We start from the raw sequence: 19,137 nt of genomic DNA on the forward strand, positions 1-19,137 counted from the left end.
CTAAGAGTGAGTTGAACCCTTTTTGGGAAAGATAAGCCAAGGACAACAGAAGTGTGTTTTAACAGATAGTGACTTTATGAAGTAACCAAGAAACCCAAACTAGCAAAACTATTTTGATTCCAAAAATCAGAGAGACTAAATGTGGGTAAATGGGAAATTATGCTTATAATAGGTAAGGAAGATAGTAAAAGAGTTTCTGTTGGTTTTAAATTAATTCAGGTCCAGACAAGTCCAAGAGCACTGCAGGAAATTACACATGACACCAAGAAACCCATATTAATAATCTTTCAGGAATCATCGGCATTGAGAAAGATGTTAGGAGGCAGATTATTCTTAAAAAAGAAAAGTAAGGCCTATTTGCGAGTTCTTAATGTCAATTCCTGGAAATTTTCTTGAATTGATGATTAAACAAATAGTGTGTAAGCACTTGGGAAAGGAAGTAGTGATTACTATGAGTCACCTTAGATTCAGTAAGAACAACTCTTGCAAAACTAACCTAATTTTATTTGATAGATTAAATGCATTTTTCTTTGACCTGTATTTTATAAGAGCTTCATTATCTACTAATGTCTTAGTTTAATCTTGCCATCCTACTAGCAAAAATCTGAGCATGTGTATACATGTATGTCAATAAACTTTTCTTCTACTGTAGGCTTAAAAAAAACAGATAAGGTAATCCCAGTCAAACAGCACTGAAAATGTACCTCCGCAATTAGGCTCTGTGCTAGCTGCAATAGATTAAAAGACAATCAAACAAACAAAAAACACTGTCCTTATCTTTCAAATGTCTTAGCCTATTTATGGAAATATAGACAGAGTTTAGTTTTCCTTTTCATCCATGCAGTGCGCCGTAATAACCCTCAGGAACCTAACAGTTTACGTAGAAGACCCTGCTGCTTGTCCACCCAGGGCCAGTCTCTCTTCCTCATCAGCAGAAATGCTCATTTGGTCAGGCTAGATGGGACAAGCAGTTCTGAGACACATGTTACCCTAGTTTCTAGAGGATGTTTGGGTCAAGCCAGGAAGTTCCCTCCATTTTGACAGTGATTGTTTTAGGAGAAAGAAAGTGACCTGATTCTGGCCAAAGGGAGTTGGGGTAAAGATCACTGGAGGCTCTAAGAAATATATTCCTTCCTAGAGCAGAGAAATTCTTTGTGCCTTTTTCCTACTATAATGCAGTTGTGTGAAGATGTGACATCTGGAATAGTAGTGGTGATTTTGTGAACAGGAGGCCAAGTGAGAATTCTGTCATCCCTGAACTTCTGAGTTAATCAATACATGTTATGCCTTAACTCCAGATGTTTTACCTCCTATTGGTTAATCCACTTTTAGTCTGGTATTCCACTACTTAAAACCAAACACCTAGCTGCTAACAGCAATACATGTAATTACTGACTTTTGCTTAAGCTAGTGTTCTTCACTAAAATAAGATTTCAAAATGATTCTTCTAAAATACCAAGATGAAAGATATAGGAGATGGTTAAGATTACACCATAATTAATGAGTATTAATCTTGATAAACTGAGAGTTTTACAACTTTAATAAAGAAACATTTATACACAGCATTTATAAAACATAATTTATATGCTATTCCACAGCAAATAATCACAAATATCCTGAGGCTTCTTGTTATGTTTGTTGTAATATTTTAATTAAAAATGTTCTAATTATATATGTTACCTATGATTGGTAAACAATTTTTTTCCTTCTCATTTCTGTATGTGTTGAATAAATTCTGCCCTAGTCCTATCTTTCATTTTCAAAAAACTGTTTTAAAAATCTCTTTCCTTTAAAATAACCTTCAGAGAAAATATATTCTTTAGCCCTTGAAGTAATTTGAAACTACATTTCAAAACTAAAAAAACTACATTTCTATTTCTGTCATATTGGGACTAAAATATGTTAACAAACCATAGATAATGTGTAACATGATATAATTACCTGGCTTGTGGCAAACCATAGCTGGTCCCCACTCCAACCCGAGGCAAGCTATAGACAACTTTTTTCACTGTTGCTTGATCAGGGAAATTAAACATAACCGAGGCTGTGGTAAGAAGAAAAAAACCACAATTTAGTAAAACACAGGAGAACTAACCATCAACTTTCAAGAAATTATTTTCAGTGCTTACTCTGATTTATTTGTAAAGGTAATGGATCTTCATGGAAAAATCAGCTTTCTATATAACTTTATTCATGAGAAACTTGGGGTCAACATTTTCAAACAAGTTAATCCTTGAATGTTTTTAATTTTTGTTTGTTTTAGCAAGATAATTGATCAAAGAGAAAAGATACAGTTGGAAAAAATCATGAGAGTACCACATCATTGAAAGAGATATTACCCACCCCAAGCACATTTTCTTTTAAATTATTTAAGGGGACTTACTTCGGTTTGCCATAAACACTTCCAAAGCAGTGTTTTGTAGAAGGTAACGTCTTGAAAATACAGCTCGTATCTCGCTGAACATCCATTTTCCATGAAGTCCCTCAGTGTATGCAAGAACCTAAAACAAACAGTTTAAAGGGAAGTGTTGATAAATAAAATATGTATTTAAGACTGAATCTGACAGTATCTTAGACAATGCTGTATAAAAATCAGTAAATTAGGGATTCTCTTCCTGAAGTCAAAATATAACACATCATTATCAATCTGAAATTTTTTTAAAGATTTCTTTATTTATTTGAAAGTCAGAGTTACACAGAGAGAGAAGGAGAGGGCAGAGAGGCAGAGAGGTCTTCCATCCGCTGGTTCACTTTCCAATTGGCTGCAATGGCCGGAGCTGTGCCGATCCGAAGCCAGGAGCCAGGAGGTTCTTCTGGGTCTCCTACATGGGTGCAGGGGCCCAAGGACTTGGGCCATCTTCTACTGCTTTCCCACGCCATAGCAGAGAGCTGGATTGGAAATGTAGCAGCCGGGTCTCGAACTGGTGCCCTTATGGGATGCCGGCACTGCAGGCAGCTGCTTCAACTGCTACACCACAGCGCTGGACCCATCAATCTGAAATTTACAAAATTTCTGCCTTTCTAAATTCTTAATTGGCTCATGATGAAATGAAGCAGAAAAATTAAATGTCCTAGGTGATCATGTGATTTAAATAATACAGCATATTATTACTCATGGATATTGTATATAATTAATTAGACCTGGTGACCACCTGTGACACATACAAGGGTACTTCAAAAAGTTTGTGTGAAAATGGAATTAAAAAATACACTACTTTCTGTGAACTCTTTGAAGACCCTTCATATAGTTGGTTCTTTCTAATATCATTTCTCTTTTTTGCTCAATGGAAGTCCAGTTATCCCGAAAGTACTCATGTGGTCAACTCCAGGCAATGCTTTATTATTGGTCTAAGCCAGGGCTTAGTGGTCTCTGCTGCACCTACTTGACTTTGCCGTTATGGTATGAATGCAGCCACAGACCATATGTAAATAAATGGGTTAGGCTGTGTCCCAATTAAACTTTACTTACAACAAGGAGTGCTGGCTGAATTTGGCCTCAAGGCCACAATTGGTTAATCCATTGTCTGAACCAGTTTTGGCAATGTTATTTCTCACTTTTCCAAACTCTCTTCCAACTTTGGGAAAGAACAGTTGGTTTACCACTTGCTGGTAAGAACAAAGCCAAAGGCAGCTGGGGCTGATGTGACCTGCTGCTGGCATATCCCTTTGCTTTTCTTGCTGGAATGGAGACATGATGGCTGAAACTGGAGTAACTCATGTATGATAATGACAGGAAGACCAAGGTAATTGTACCAAGGTTGGCCCTAATAGTGAGTACTGGGCCAACCTCAGCAATCATCAATATCTGACTACTTGTTGGTTGATGCAGATAAATTCATATTTGATTAAGCCACTGTTATCAAACTGGTAACAAACATATTTCTTCCTGATAACATCAACATATTTTAACAATATATAAACACTTTGTACTTTCATTGGTATTTTCTATTACACTTATATTTACTTCGATAAGAATGGAAACTAATTATTGTGTTTTACATACATTATATTTTTTAAGTTTTGAAAATAAGTAATGAAGTTTCTTTTACATCTCCTTTCTCTATAAAATATACGTATTTAGGGGCTGGTGCTGTGGCCTAGTGTGTTAGGCTGCTGCCTACACTGCTGGCATCCCATACCAGTTTGAGTCCTGACTGCTCCACTTCTGATCCAACTCTCTGCTATGGCCTGGAAAGCAGCAGAAGACGGACCAAGCCCTTGGGCCTCTGCATCCGCGTGAGAGATCCGGAAGAAGCTCCTGGCTCCTGGCTTTGGATCAGTGCAGCTCTGGCCGTTGCAGCCAACTTGAGAGTGAACCAGTGGATAGAAGACCTCTCTCTCTCCTCTCTCTGTGTAACTCTGACTTTCAAATAAATAAATCAATCTTCAAAAAGTATATATGTATTTATATATAATATGCATTTATATAATTGTGGGGTTTTTTTTTTAATTCCATTCTCAAACCCATATTTCACTTTCTGTCTTTCCCTTGACTTTGGAAGATTTTGGAGGCAGTCAGATATCTATTTAAAGCCAGAAACATTTTGAAGCCATACAGACTCCAATTTAAAATTTGTGTCTGTTATTTACTAAACACAGGATGTTGTAACCCCAAATGATTTTTGTCATCTGAAAAACAGTGATAATACCAGCTATTACTGGTTAGTTCAAGCACAGACAATGGATGTGAAGTATGCATCCCTAGCTATTACATTCTATTAAGTGTATATGTTCTTTTGTTGAGCATCATATGACAACTATTTTTCAGTTTCTAAATGCAAAACTTCTTTTTATACATTTCACAAAAGGCTTATAGTGAGTAGCCATGTATGAGTCTTAGTTAGTTATCATAGTTCCAGACTTGAATTTCATGAACTAGTACAATGTTTTAAAATAGGAAGGGGATGCAGATACAAGATTAACTTCTGTTTTAGTCAAGTAGGAAAAATTTCAAGAAAAAGCCAGCCACAAGTTCTGAAACTATCTTTGACTGTGATTATTATTTAACTAAAAAAAATGTAAGGTCTTTTGAAAAACCTACATAGTAAAATGAGTACTGTATAAAATCAGAAAAAAGGGCAGGACTTTTCAGGAAAGCTGTGTTGGCTCCCTCACAAGTACTGGCATAACAATGAGATATTCATTTCTAGATCCATACATCTACACCAAGCGTTTCTTCCCGTCAAGCATGTTTTCAGCTTTTATGTTATAGCAGGCATGCAGCTCAAAAATTACCTAGGAAAAGTCTGACTTCTTTGTGTTCCACGTAAAACGACCTCTGAAACAATTGTGCCAATTATTGTAGCCTGCCAGGTCCAAACTCACTTTTAATTACCATATCTGTGAAAATAAATCTACAGTCTTTAAATGCTTTCATTTGGCTAACTGGCATGATAATAAGCCTTGCCAGGACAAGTACAAGGCACCGATGAGACAAAGCAGGAACAAGTGGTTCTTCCTCCTAGCTCTGGTGTGGTTGCCCACTTAGCAGGCTCTTGCTGCACAGCACCTGCTCCTGTGCTGTGCAATAGCCAACAGCACCCACAGAGGAGCAGTTTTCTCAGTCCTTGGACTCCCTCGGAGGAGTTTTGTAGCACAGTGTATCTGGGGAGACTCCCTACAGGGTGGATTTCTGGAAAGTTTCTGGGGACAGTGGAAGTTCTTTGCCATTCAGTGAGCTACAGCCAGGCCCTCCCCAACATACCCAGGAGGGCATCTTCTTTGGGTTCTATGACAGCTTTAAGAGTACTGGCTGCTTTTTGGTGCATTATTCCTACATTCTGTAGAGTTATCTTTATTTCTTAGTAGCCATTCCCTTATTATCTCAACCTCCTATCATAATTTATATAATAATTACTTGTATTATCTGTTCACTGCCTAAATTGCACACAGTTCTCTCCTCTGATTGGGTTCAGGCTGATATACAAATTCAGTTTTCCTACCACCACTCTCTTAGTGCCACACAATGAAAAGGAAATAATTTTGCTAGTAGCTTGTAATCAGTGTAGGAAGTAAAATTTGGAAGATAGATCTCAAGGTGCAAAGCAATTCTGAACACTGGCAACATCATGTAAAGAAGTGGACAGCCCTTACCAAAAGGGCCATGGGAAGCAAAATTATTTATAAATTAAGAGTTTGCAGTCACTTATATAACATTCAAATATTTGAAATTTTTTCAGAGAGCTGATTAAATAAAATGCTATGAGCTACACAAAATTCCCTGCCAGGAAACCCCAATAGAGACAGCTGGGGTCTTTGTCTTTTTTTTTTTTTTTTTTTTAAGATTTATTTATTTATTCGAAAGGCAGAGTTACAGAGAGAGAAAAAAGAGGGGAGAAGAAAAGGGGGAGAGAGACAGAGAGAGAGAAAGAGAGAGAGAGTATGTTAGTTTCTATCCACTAGTTTGCCCCCCAAATGGCTGCAATGGCTGGAGCTGGGCCAATCTGAAGCCAGGAGCCAGGAGCTTCATCTTGGTCTCCCACGTGGGTGCAGGGGCCCAAGCACTTGGGCCATCCTCCTCTGCATTCCTAAGCACATCAGCAGGAAGCTGGACAGGAAGTGGAGCAGCCCTCATTTGTTCTTTTTATAGTAAGCCACCTCATGTTTTTCCTTCTCATTTTCTTCAAAATTCACTTATGGAATAGAATTTTCTTAAAAGTTATTTGAAAAGTTTTACTCCTAATAAGTTTTTTATTTAAAACTTTTATCCAGTCTTCTTAGCTGCCTTTTCTGGCACTCAATTCAAAGTTACCATATATTCCCTTTACTTTCTCTTCTACTTTATTCCTTTGCTCTAATTCTGTACATGGAAATGATTAATTCTCTTATTTGCTATTTTCCCTCTGCTCCCTGTGACATGAAAGTTCCATGAGAACAGGACTGTTGTCTGTTTTATTTATTACCCAATACACAGTGATTTAAAAAGTGCCTGGCACATATGTAATCCTTATGCATTTGTTTGTTGAATAAACCACTATGGGAAACTGACAGCGGTAATATGAATGGGGAAGGCTGCAGAGATATCTTACAAAGTACATGCATTTTGGACATCTTTGCAAAACTGGGAAAAGCATTCCAATTTGGCCTTCAGATTGGAGTTTATGGTCTAATGGTACAGCCCACCAAACATCCTGGTGACCGACATTTCATCAACATCTAAAAAGTCAATCAAAATAGAACAAATGGGCCAGCACTGCAGCTCACTTGGCTAATCCTCCACCTGTGGTGCTGGCACCCCGGGTTCTAGTCCCGGTCGGGGTGCCAGATTCTGTCCTGGTTGCTCCTCTTCCAGTCCAGCCCTCTGCTGTGGCTGGGAGTGCAGTGGAGGATGGCCCAAGTGCTTGGGCCCTGCAACTGCATGGGAGACCAGGAGGAAGCGCCTGGCTCCTGGCTTTGGATTGGCACAACGCGCCAACTGTAGCAGCCATTTGGGGGGTGAACCAATGGAAAGAAGACCTTTCTCTCTGTCTCTATCTCTCACTGTCTAACTCTGCCTGTCAAAAAAAAAAATAGAATAAATGGTTTATCTTTTTTAGGACTTTAATTTGCACCACCAAGGAACCCTTGACTAAACTATACCTTATTCCTGCAAAAGCCTGCTCCCTACAAATACCGTTACTTCTTTCTAGAAGGAGTTAGAAAGAGGCTTCAGTTAGGGAGGTTTGACTTCATGTTATTGGACTTGTGCTTCCCACATTAAGAAAATGTTTACTGAAGGATATGAAAGAGCATCATTTGGCATTCCTCTTGAACACAAATTTTTTTTCTGGGAATTTAAAACATTTTTGTAGTACAATTAATACAGATATGCTAGAAAAGAAATGGGAAAAAATGATGAACTCTTGAGATAAAATACTAGCATCCAAATAAATATTGTGATTGCCATGGGCTTCCTTGGACAATACCAAAAGTCTCCCTAAGTCTGCTCTACTCACAGGCAACAGAAAAGCCCTGAAGCTTATTTGGAAGGTAATATAGTGAGACTTCAGACACCACTATGGAAGAATTTAGGGGATAAATTCAAAGTTTGTGAGACCGGAGGCAGAGGGACCAGATGGGATATTACTTCAGGCAAGTGATGAGGAGTTTAATCAATTTGTATACATTTCAGAAATGTAAAGGAATGTCATTTATAGACGATTAAATACTGAGTTTATGGTACTTTTCTATAAAAATCTGGGCATCAAGCCCAGATCTGAAATATGGCCTGATACTATAAAATTGTCTGTGTTTTATTTATACCTTTACTGGTTGCATAATGTTCTATAAGTTTTAGGACCTTCTATAATAACTCTTAGAGTTTGTTTTTCATTATAGTCCAAGATATTTCTCTAAATCATTTAAGTACTTTCATCTATACTTGAGGTTTGTGGTTTTGTTTTCTTTCTTAAGCCAAGCCTCCCATTTCATCTACTTTGTTCCTGCCTGCTTCTCCCAATTATTTAATATACTGTGAAATCGAATGAACAAACACTAACTACTTCATTCAATTTCATTTTCTGAAAATTGAATAAACATAATTTTTATTATATCATATAGGTCCTAAACAAAACTACTGAAGCATTTTGATCCCAAATCTTGGGAACCTCTGTGTTTTTCCTAAGTTAACACTGAGTGAACTGCTTGGTATCCAAAAGAAGTGAAGGGAGAAAGAGTTCATGCGAGCCTATACCTTCAGTTCTGCCCCACTACTCAACTTATGATCTGAAGCACACATGAAACAACATAAAACAAATGTAATAACAGAGGCCCTTCCCAACTCACCTATCCAAATGTGTGCTTAACACATATTATCTGGTGATGATGTTGGAGGTAAATAGGACTGCTGTGCACTCATGTGCATCAGGTGTGTACATGCTGTCAGAAACATGTTACAAGGCTGTCAAATCAGCTCATTTTTTTTCCTTTAAAAGCAGCTAACATTGCATAACCTAAAAACTACTTGTTTAGTGATGGCTTTGCTGATCACACATCATTTACATATACATTAGAACAGGTATAACAAATAATTTTTTCTTTGAATATGAAGATTCTAAATTTTGCTTCAAGTAATATATGCTAGTAAGAATTGGTGAAAATGCTGCAGAAGGCTGGATGTGCCATTTGCAGTGTTCATAAAGTTGTCACATTCAACATATGCTTGCAAATTCAACAATTAAATTAATGTGCTTGCACTGCAATGTAAAGCTTCAAGTCCACATTACTTTCATAATTCCAAATACATTTTCAATGGCTCAAGACATTTGTACAGCAAACACAAAGATGGCATCAAAAAGTTGTGGAAAAATGAAATTAAAAATAAGCTTATTTTCTTGCAGAAAATTTTAAAATCCGTGCATAGTTTCTCCATAATACACATTCTCTATGAACTTTTTGAATCTCTCATTTGCAATGATTTCAGATTTTTTTAACCAAAGTAAATTTATCTTCTAATTGCATTTTCCAAGACCTTTCAAGATACAAAAAATTGAAGAGAAACTTGAGGTTCACATTCACACATGACTGTCTATTCTTTTTCCACATCTGCCAGTTTAATGGAGAGAAATGCAAATTCCTGAAGGAAAGTTGAACCCACAACAGGAAGAAGTCTGAATTCTCAGACAAGTGGTGAAGAACCACCTCTGACTGATGACTGCTTTGTGCCCACAGGTCAGCGTGCAGGAGCAGCTATGGAACTCCTTCCTCTGCCTTCCTACCATGTGTTTTACAAAGCTATTTACCCACCAAAAGCATGCAGAGATAAGACATCTCCTATATTGCTATTCTTCCATGAAAAAAAAATTAAACAAATAAAAAGAGGAATCCTGACCTCTAGGAGTTCACAGTCTGGAGTAAAATCACAAATAATGGGCAAACGTGGGCAAGTTGGGGAAGAAGTGTGTCCTAAACAGAAAGAGCATCATAGAGGCAAACAGGTTGCTTGCATAACCAGTCTAGGCTGTCTGAACACAGATATAAGAAAGAGAGGTGAAAATAATAGATTTTAAAAAAGTAGTGCTAAGACCCATAGAATGGCAGATGTCCTAAACAGCACTTTGGCCTCAGAATCAGCCCTTAAGGCATGCGGATCCGGCTGAAAAGCCCATGAGAGTAATTCAGGCATGGAAAGCCAAGACACTCTGGGGGGAAAAAAAAAACCTAAATGAAAGATCTCCGCGAGTGAGATCCCAGTGGAAAGAATGGGCCATCAAAGAAGGAGGTACCTTTCTCTGAAGGGAGGAGAGAACTTCCACTTTGACCATGGCCTTGTCTAAATATGATCAGAGTCAATGAACTCAGGGGACTTCCATAGCCTTGGCAGCTCATGACAAGAGCCTAGGGTGATTACTGATGCCATAAACAAGAGTGTCAATTTGTTAAGTCAACAACAGGAGTCACTGTGCACTTACTCCTCATGTAGGATTTCTATCATTGATGTGCTTGCTGTACATTGTGATTTAATGCTATAACTAGTACTCAAACAGTATGTTTCACTTTATGTTTCTGTGTGGGAGCAAACTGTTGAAATATTTACTTAATGTATGCTAAACTGATCTTCAGTATATAAAGAGAAACGAAAATGAATCTTGATGTGAATGGAAGGGGAGAGGGAGTTTGAAAGGGGAGGGTTGCGGGTGGGAGGGACATTATGGGGGGGGGGGAAGCCATTGTAATCCATAAGCTGTACTTTGGAAATTTATATTCATTAAATGAAAGTTTAAAAAAAAAGTAGTGCTAAACTACTCTAAGTTTCTAAGGGAGTAACTAAATGTGATTAAATTTGCACTTAAAAAAAAAAAAAGACTACTTGAAAGACAAAGGCAGAAAAGAAAGAAAGCGATAGAGAGAAAGAGATTTTTCACCTGCTGCTTCACTCCCCAAATAGTCTCTAAGGCAAGGGCAGGGCCAGGTTAAAGCCAGGAGCCTTGGGACCCTTGACTGCAGGGGCCCAAGTATCTTGACCATCTTCTGCTGCCTTCACCAGGAACATCAGCAAGAAGCTGAATCCAAAGAGGAGCAGACAGGATTTGAATGGACACTCTGATATGGGATGTTAGCACTGCAAGGCAGCTTAATCCGCTGTGACAAATATTTATACTTTAAAAGGCACTGTTGCAGCTGAAGAGTAGAATTTCTTTTTATGGGAGAATGGTGATGCTTTTCTAATAGTCTATGTAATGGTATATATTGTATAATCAATGAAAAACCATGAAGTCATTCAAAGAATATTACTTGCACTTTTCCAATAGTTTCTCTCACATTGTGGCCAGTACTTTATTTTTGAGATTTATTTATTTAAAAGTTTTAAAAGGCAGAGTAACAGAGAGAGAGAGAGAGAGAGAGAGAGAGAGAGAGAGAAAGAGAGAGAGAGAAAGAGAGAACTTCTATCTGTTGGTTCAAAACCCAAATGCCCACAGCAGCTGGAGCTGGGCCAGGCCAAAACCAGGAACCAGGAACTGCATCCAAGTCTCCCACATGGGTGGCAGGGGTCCAGGTACTTGAGCCATCATCTGCTGCCCCATTAGCAGGGAGCTGGATCAGGAGCAGAGTAGCTGAGGCTTTGATAAGGAATACAAGCATTGCAAATTGCTTGGCCTGCTGCACCAAAACCCTAGTCCAATGGCAAGTGGCTTTCAATTGATGTATCATATTACATATATGTCTTAAAAATAGTAGATTTATAAGGATAGGGACTAGTTTGTTTTTGTATTCCTTATAAAACTTGAACATAGAACTTAATTTTTATCAGAAAATATTTTCAAATTTAATTTATAAACAAGCTGAGTTGCAGCTGGAGTCCTCTGTGCCTACTTCATCTCCAAACTCATACTTTCAAAATTATAGTAAAATACTCAAAATTAAAAAATGATATTGGCAAGGTTGCTTCATTTTTGTCCTACTCATGTAAATATTACACCTTTGGCTCATTTCCTCAAATTTGGCATACTCCAAAATCTCATATATTTTCCCTCTGCTGCTCTTTCTGAAAGGGAAAGGATTTAGGTGGAGGGAGCCCAGAATCCTACACTACTAGAAAGAAACCAGTTTCCAGTTTTTAGTATTTGCTTCCCTTTAGACACAGAGCATGTTCACTTCTCTAGCACTATTCTGCACAATGACAATTTTTTAATGTCAGTCTTCAGACTTTTTATTTCAGATCATTTGGAGTTCTGGGTTAGAGGTTTGCTTTGAACCAATTTGGAATAGGGGCTGATTTTGCAGGTACTATCAATTGTCAGCATAAACTTTTTTTATTTTTTAAAATAGCTCATATTAAAATTTTAGGTACAGGTAAAAGTGAAATGGGATTAATGGAAAGAGTTAAAGTAATTATTGTTCTAATAGTCAAATCAGTCTTAGCTTACAGAGTAGACATAAAAGAGAATTGCTTTTCACTGGAGATCTAATTATATTATGAGAGGAATCTTTTAAAGCATTTGAAACCTTTTACTATGAGAATTTAAAAACACATACAAAAGTAGGAACAAGTATGTAATCAAACAAGAAATCTTATTTTTTAAAATTCAAAGGCTGAAATATCTTTTCTTTAGTTAATATTTCTTTACATTAACTGCAGAAAACTGCATGTAATATAAATACTAGTGTACTTTGCAATTCTTATCCATTCATTACAGTTTCAAATATCAAAACAATTTACATCCCCAAGTTTCATGAAACTCAAAACAGAGTTTAGGTATATAAAGCACATATTCTATGGTATGTGGCAAGTATTTTAAAATGAGATATTATTCTTTTTTAATATTGATTTTATTTATTTGAAATACAGAGTTACAGAGAGAGGGAGAGACAGAGAGTTCATTCCCCAAATGGCTGCAATGGCTGGAACTGAGCCTATCTGAAGCCAGGAGACAGGAACTTCCTCTTGGGTATCCCATATGGGTGAAGGGACTAGTTTTTTGTTTTTTTGTTTTTTTTTTTTTAAGATTTTTTTATTTATTTGAAAGTCAGAGTTACAGAAAGAGAGTGGGAAAGAGGGAGAGAAAGAGAGAGAGAGATCTCCCCAAATAACAATATGGCTGGAACTGGGTCAATCCAGAGTCAGAAGCTTCTTCTAGATCTTCCATGTGGGTGCAGGGGCCTAAGTACTTGGGCCATCTTCTGCTGCTTTCCCAGGCCCATTAGCATGGAGCTGGATCAGAAGCGAGTGGAACAGTGAGACATGAACTGATGCCCATATGGGATGCTGGTGCCACATGCCTGCTAGGCCACAGGACTGGCCCCTGGGACTACTTTCACCTCTTGGCGCCAGACACCCTGGCCTCCTTTCAGTCCCTGGGAAAACTGTGTTGTTTTCTGCTACAGAGCAAACACACATGTTCTACTTTCTCTGGAAATATCTTCCCTCCCTGTTTGCCCAGTTCACTTCTACTCATTCTCTGGCTCTTTTGCCCTCTCTGGCACCCCCCCACCCCACCCCCCCGCCACTTTTTTTCCTCACCTGACTTCCCTGGCTATATAAAATTTTCTTTTTATGACATATTCTCATAGCACCATTATGAGACAAGTTTTCTTCTCTGCACTTTGTGGTTAACCTAACTCTCATTATGTTTGGATACTGACTTCTCTTCCATGTACTTTTTGAGTCCCAGCGATAGATCAGATCTGAAGAAATTTCTCCATTTTAAGAGGGAGCTGAAGAAGAAATGTTCTCCTTCCTCGAGACGTTCCTGAGTGTGTACTGATTTCTGGAAGTGAAATCCAGTGTGAAAACCGATGTAAAACAAGGAAAAAACTAAGAATGACAGGGTGGAGATGGGCAATGAACCTGGGATCTTAAAAACATCTGCAAGCAGCTCAGTCAGCCCTGGAGACCACTGGAATCGAGGCCTTGCTAGAGTCTGAGAGCTCTGTCTACCTATACATCATCTGTCTGTCTGTTTCTCTTTAATGAAACCATTTGGTTTAGGGTATCTGTGACTTGCAGCTAAAACTTCCTAATATAAAGCCTTATTACCTGATGTAACCTTCATGTGTCACTTCTTTGAAGGAAGAAAAAGCCCAACTCATATATAGCAACCCTCTGTATTATCTGCTCAATTTTCTATAAAAATAAAGCCTATTAGAATTTAAAAAATATAGAGGTCTTACACATTTCCATATTTAATACTCTAGAACATCTTCCCCTGCTTGTCTGTCTAGTAGATTCCTACTATGTATTAAAAGTCCATTGCTCCAAAAAGCTTATTCAAGATATTTCCCATTTATCAGGCATCTGCCAAGCAGGCTCTAGGCTCATTAAGGGCCAAGAAGATAAGATGGATGTATATCATTTTTCAAGTTTTAAATAATATTTCAGTGATAGTTACAAATTGAAGATGTTCCCATAAAGTACAAGTTCAGACTTTATAAAGCATATTTTCACTAGAAAACCCAAGAATTTCTGAGCACTACAGGTGCACCCTTGGGGTTTATGAGAATTGTGTTTTTCTTTCTCTTAAAGTTCTCACAGCTATACTTTCTTCCCAAGTGAAGCAATAGATTGAAACTCAACCTTCATGCAGGAAATTTTTCATTTTGGAGGTCCTTTCGATTGTGTTACCAGCTCAAGGCAGGGTGAATGTGACCCTTAGCACATTCCTTTTTCCTACTAATATGGATCATGAGTATGGGATGTTACTTTGAAGGGCTAAAATAACTTCTTATGTATCTGTATGCCATGGTGTAGGAGGAAGTGGCTGGATTTTGGAGAATGACAGACAAATGTTGTGAAGCTTAGGGAAGTTCACTAAAAAAAGCCAATAACATTGCCATATATACAATGAGACTGATTGCATCTGCCACACAAGAGGCTGACTGAAGGGCAGTGCTCCATATGCAGGTGGATACAAGAACTCACTGTCTTCGCCACAGATCTGGGGAAAGCCTCAGTCAGCGGTGACAAGGGCAGCTCCTGCTCTCGTCCTGGCCCATGTCCTTCCCCAGTGCAGATTTTCTGATCCAATCCCTGCATCTGCATCTCACATTGATTCACCTAAGTCTGGTTATTTCCTGGAATTTGTTTTTACAGACCACTTATTAGATGGGTTTGAGTGTTCTGTATGCTGGGTTTGAAGTTTAATCTTAAAAAAAAAAAAAAAAAGCCTTTGTGCTTCAAGTACAGACAATTCAATTACTGAATTTCCTGTGGTATTTTTACTTCTGTTCACAATGATCTAAGTTACATGTCAATTAGCTCGTCAAGAAATGCAACTCAGTTTAACTGCAAACAGTTCAGTAAATGCCCCTTGCTTGTATGTGAATGTCTTTCACACATATCTAATTGAGTACAAAGAGGTTTTAGATACCTCTCTACTTGTATGCCATGACTGTAGTACTTCCAGGGCTATGTATCCCCTAAAAGTCTCCTCTACATTTCTCATATGCCTCCAGAATGGGTTTTTTTCTTCTGCTTACTTTATATTCCTCGTTTATAAGATTATCTATTTGCAGCAAAAGACTACTTTGTTGAGGATTTGCTGTTTGTTTCATTTGGGCATCATGAGCAGGTCCTCAGTCCTCAGGTGAAGGCTGTTATTAGCATCACATAGCATTTGTTCATCAAACAAAAATTAGTCAGTGTCTGCTAAGACCCAGCTGCCAAGCAATGAGGATACACTGGTCACTAACACAGGGATGGTCCCTGCTTTCATGGAGCTTAGATTTCCTACTTAAGCTTTTATCTATGAGGCTGATATTTTACAGGGTTGCTATGGGAACAAAATGAACTACTGTATTTAATATTCTTGACTCAGGTGTTTCCACTATCAAGAGGTCATGTTTCTGTAAGCAAGAGGTTGTCCAGAGCACTTACTGCAGAAAAGATGAACTGAGATAGTGATTTTAAACTTAGCTGTAATAAATGGTAGCTCTAATGAGGACTATAATACCATTGAGAGCACTGGAAGGAGCACAGTTAATGTAAAAGTAAACCAGCGTTTTGGAAACAGCACTCTGGAAGCAGTTTCAAGAATGACACAAAAGGAACTAAATTGGAAATCAGAATGAAGTGAGCTGGAAGTGGAGGAAGTCTAAGACAGTTGCCATAGGTAGGAAAAGGAGGGGAAAAAAGTAGACATGTTTCTAAGACTGAATTAACAGCGCTTGCATTACTTTGCTTTTTGCTAAGGAAAGATGAAAGGAAGGAAAGATGCTGCAGGAGTTTCTGGCTGTGGTGGCATAGTGAATGGAGCTCTCTGCCATCTCTTAAATCTATGTTTACAGGCAGATACTGTGACAAAGGGTCTGAGTTCAGGCTTCAGATATGGCAACCTCTCTGGTCATTTATCACCCACATCAACATGAACTTCTGCAAAGGAAATATATTAACAACCACCAAAAATTAACCTATCTATACTTAACTATTTTAAAGGAATGATAATGAGTGAATAAAATATACATTAAAACATCTACTCTGTCTGTCAAAAAAAAAAGAAATTTATTTTCATGTAGTTGAAAGACTCTGACACACACACACACACACACACACAGTGAGAGCGAGAGCAAGAGAGCGAGTGAGAGAGAGAGAGAGGAGAGAAATCTTCCATCCAGTTCACTCCCCAAACACCCACAAAAGGCCAGAGTCAGGGATCTAGAAGTCCATCTGCATCTCCCCATGTGGGTGGCAGGGGACCAAGAACAACAGCAATCATCTGTTACCCTCCAGTATGCATCAGTGGGAAGCTGAACAGAAGTGAAGGAGCTTGCACTGGATATGGAATGAGGAGGTCCCAAGCTGACAGCTTAACCTACTGGGTGACAAAGCCTACCTCCTAATCTGTTATCAGCATTTTGCTATTCACTAATAAGTACCAGCATATTTCAAAAGGTTTGTGAAAACTGAATGAAAAGTATGTTTATTTGGATGCAAAAAAATAGAAATCTGTGCATATGAGAGGTCGTCAAAAAGTTAAATACACATATGAAAAAAACTGCTTAGATTTCAAAACATTTTTGCACAAAAGTAAACTTACATTGTTTTTGTTTTAATTTTTTAAATATTAATTTGAAAGGCAGAAGTACATAGAGAGATAGGGAGATACAGAGAGAGTGCTTCCATCTGCTGGTTCATTCCCCAGAGGGCTCCAATGACTGGAGCTGGGTCAGGCCGAAGCCAAGAGCCTAGAACTCTGAGAACGATATGGATGTAGGGCACCATGTATTTGGGTCATCTTCCTCTGCTTTCCCAGATGCAATAGAGAGAGCTGTATTGGAAGTGGAGCAGCCAGCACTCGAACCAGCATTCACAGGGATGGCAGCTTCACAAGCGATGGCTTGATCCACTGTGCTATAATGCTGGCCCTTACATGTTCCAATTCCATCTTTCATGAATTTGAGTATTCTTATAAACTTAGTATGTATATTATTTCTCTTTATATGGAAGTTATTTCTGTGGCTCAATCAAAACCCCCTATTAACATGGAATATTTCCCCTGGTGCTCAGTGAAAGACTGTGGTACACAGCAAGGACTCTATGCATGCCATTTCATGGAGTTCCAGTATAGTTTCTCCAATTTGCATATTTTAGTACATGTTTAGTATAGTGACAGCCACATGGCAAACTAATTTATAAAGAATAAGATACTTCTGGCATATAATTTTAAATTATAAATGTACTACATCATGTTAATATATTTAGCTATTATATTTAGTAATATTGTGCTAGAATTTGGGGTAGGAGAACAGTTAATTTTTTTATGCCAGAGTGAAAAGATTCTTACTGGGTAGACAGTTAAACCTAAAATGATGCATATCTTCAGACTAATGCCAATAAAATTTTGGAGGGCATTCCATAGAGGAATGACAAATTAATCTAGGTGGGAAGCAGGAAGAAAAGTGAGATATTCATATATATAAAATAAATATATATATATATAGAATGTTCATAATATGATTGTACTTAAAAAAGTCTGCTGAAAATTCTGAAATTCATGCATACTTTTAAAAATGATATATTATCCATGAATTTTTGAAGATCACTTGTATATTATAAATCTATATGATATCTAACACACAAAAATATAGGCATGAGATAAACCATGCTACTTTCCAGTAATCTCCTATCAGTAATCTTCAATAGACCTTGAGATAGTAAAATTTTGCTTTTTAAAAAATCAAACAAAACATAGTACAAATGACTCTTACATGATTGAAATGATGTTAACCTAACCCATAGGAAAAGAATTAAAACTATATGGAGACATTACATTTTATCTATCAGACTGGCAAAAATCAAAAAATTTGCTATATATATGGAGATAGGCACTCATCATATTGCTGTGAGGAGTAGAAAATAGCATGGTTGTATAAAGTAAATTTTGGCAGTGTCTATTAAAATTTGAAGTGTGTATGCCCTTTGACTCAGCAATTTTATTTCTAGGAATTTATCCTGTGGATATATTCCAACAAACTCAAGATTAAGTATGCACCTGATTATTCACTGCAGCATTGCTTATAATAACAAATCAGTGGAAGCAAGTGTCCATCAGCTGGGGGGAGGGGTGTGACTTAAATAAAGTACTGAATAAGCTTGTCACTTATATCATTTAGGAGGACTTTTAAAAAATGCAAGTTACAAATGAAAATGCTTATGTAAATAAATATTTATTTAGAAATTAATTTATTGAGAAATTAATAAAGTCTTAGAAATTAAGTTCTTTTCCTCTGAGATTTCTTAAGGCAATTTAGTGAACTGAGACCGTTACAATTCTTGGCAGCTCCTGTACTTCCCAAGGCCATGTGCAGTACAGGGCCCTGATTCTGAAGCTTCCTGAGCTTTACAGTAAATCTGCTCCTAGGACTGAAAGTTATCTATGACAATGCATATACTCAAAGCAATTTCCAATTATTGTTACAACTCTACATCAATTATCAACATATATTTAAATTTATTTTTAAAGATGTCCATATACATATATACATATCCATATACATATATACATATGAGAAATTTCAGGTAAGGCATAAATATGTAATGATTTCTTTATTGACTATATCCGTAACAAAATTTTTGACTGTACACTATAATAATCATAATATAATGACTATTTAATGATTTTAATTAAATGTTTGTTTTTTATGTCATTTTTGTTATTGTGGGCATTATACTTGAAAATGCCTAAAAGACTCTTTAAATATTAAAAAAACAATTTGCCTTCCAAT

The 19,137-nt window shown here is 37.4% G+C and overlaps 1 protein-coding gene across 10 annotated transcripts in view; it reads right to left on the bottom strand.

Moving 5' to 3' along the window:
- Window positions 1-19,137, bottom strand: part of NBEA (neurobeachin) — a 732,675-nt gene that overhangs the window by 129,281 nt on the left and 584,257 nt on the right. For all 10 annotated transcript variants that reach the window (XM_070049020.2, XM_070049018.2, XM_051831739.3 and 7 more), the window contains 2 exons: window positions 2,384-2,501; window positions 1,942-2,044 (listed from right to left, as the gene is read on the bottom strand). In XM_070049020.2, coding sequence (XP_069905121.1) covers window positions 1,942-2,044; window positions 2,384-2,501 — 221 coding nt within the window. The remainder of the gene's footprint in view (window positions 1-1,941; window positions 2,045-2,383; window positions 2,502-19,137) is intronic.

This window comes from Oryctolagus cuniculus, chromosome 9 (assembly GCF_051225735.1).
Source record: "Oryctolagus cuniculus isolate XC-2025 breed Fujian yellow rabbit chromosome 9, ASM5122573v1, whole genome shotgun sequence".
Classification (NCBI taxonomy): Eukaryota; Metazoa; Chordata; class Mammalia; order Lagomorpha; family Leporidae; genus Oryctolagus; species Oryctolagus cuniculus.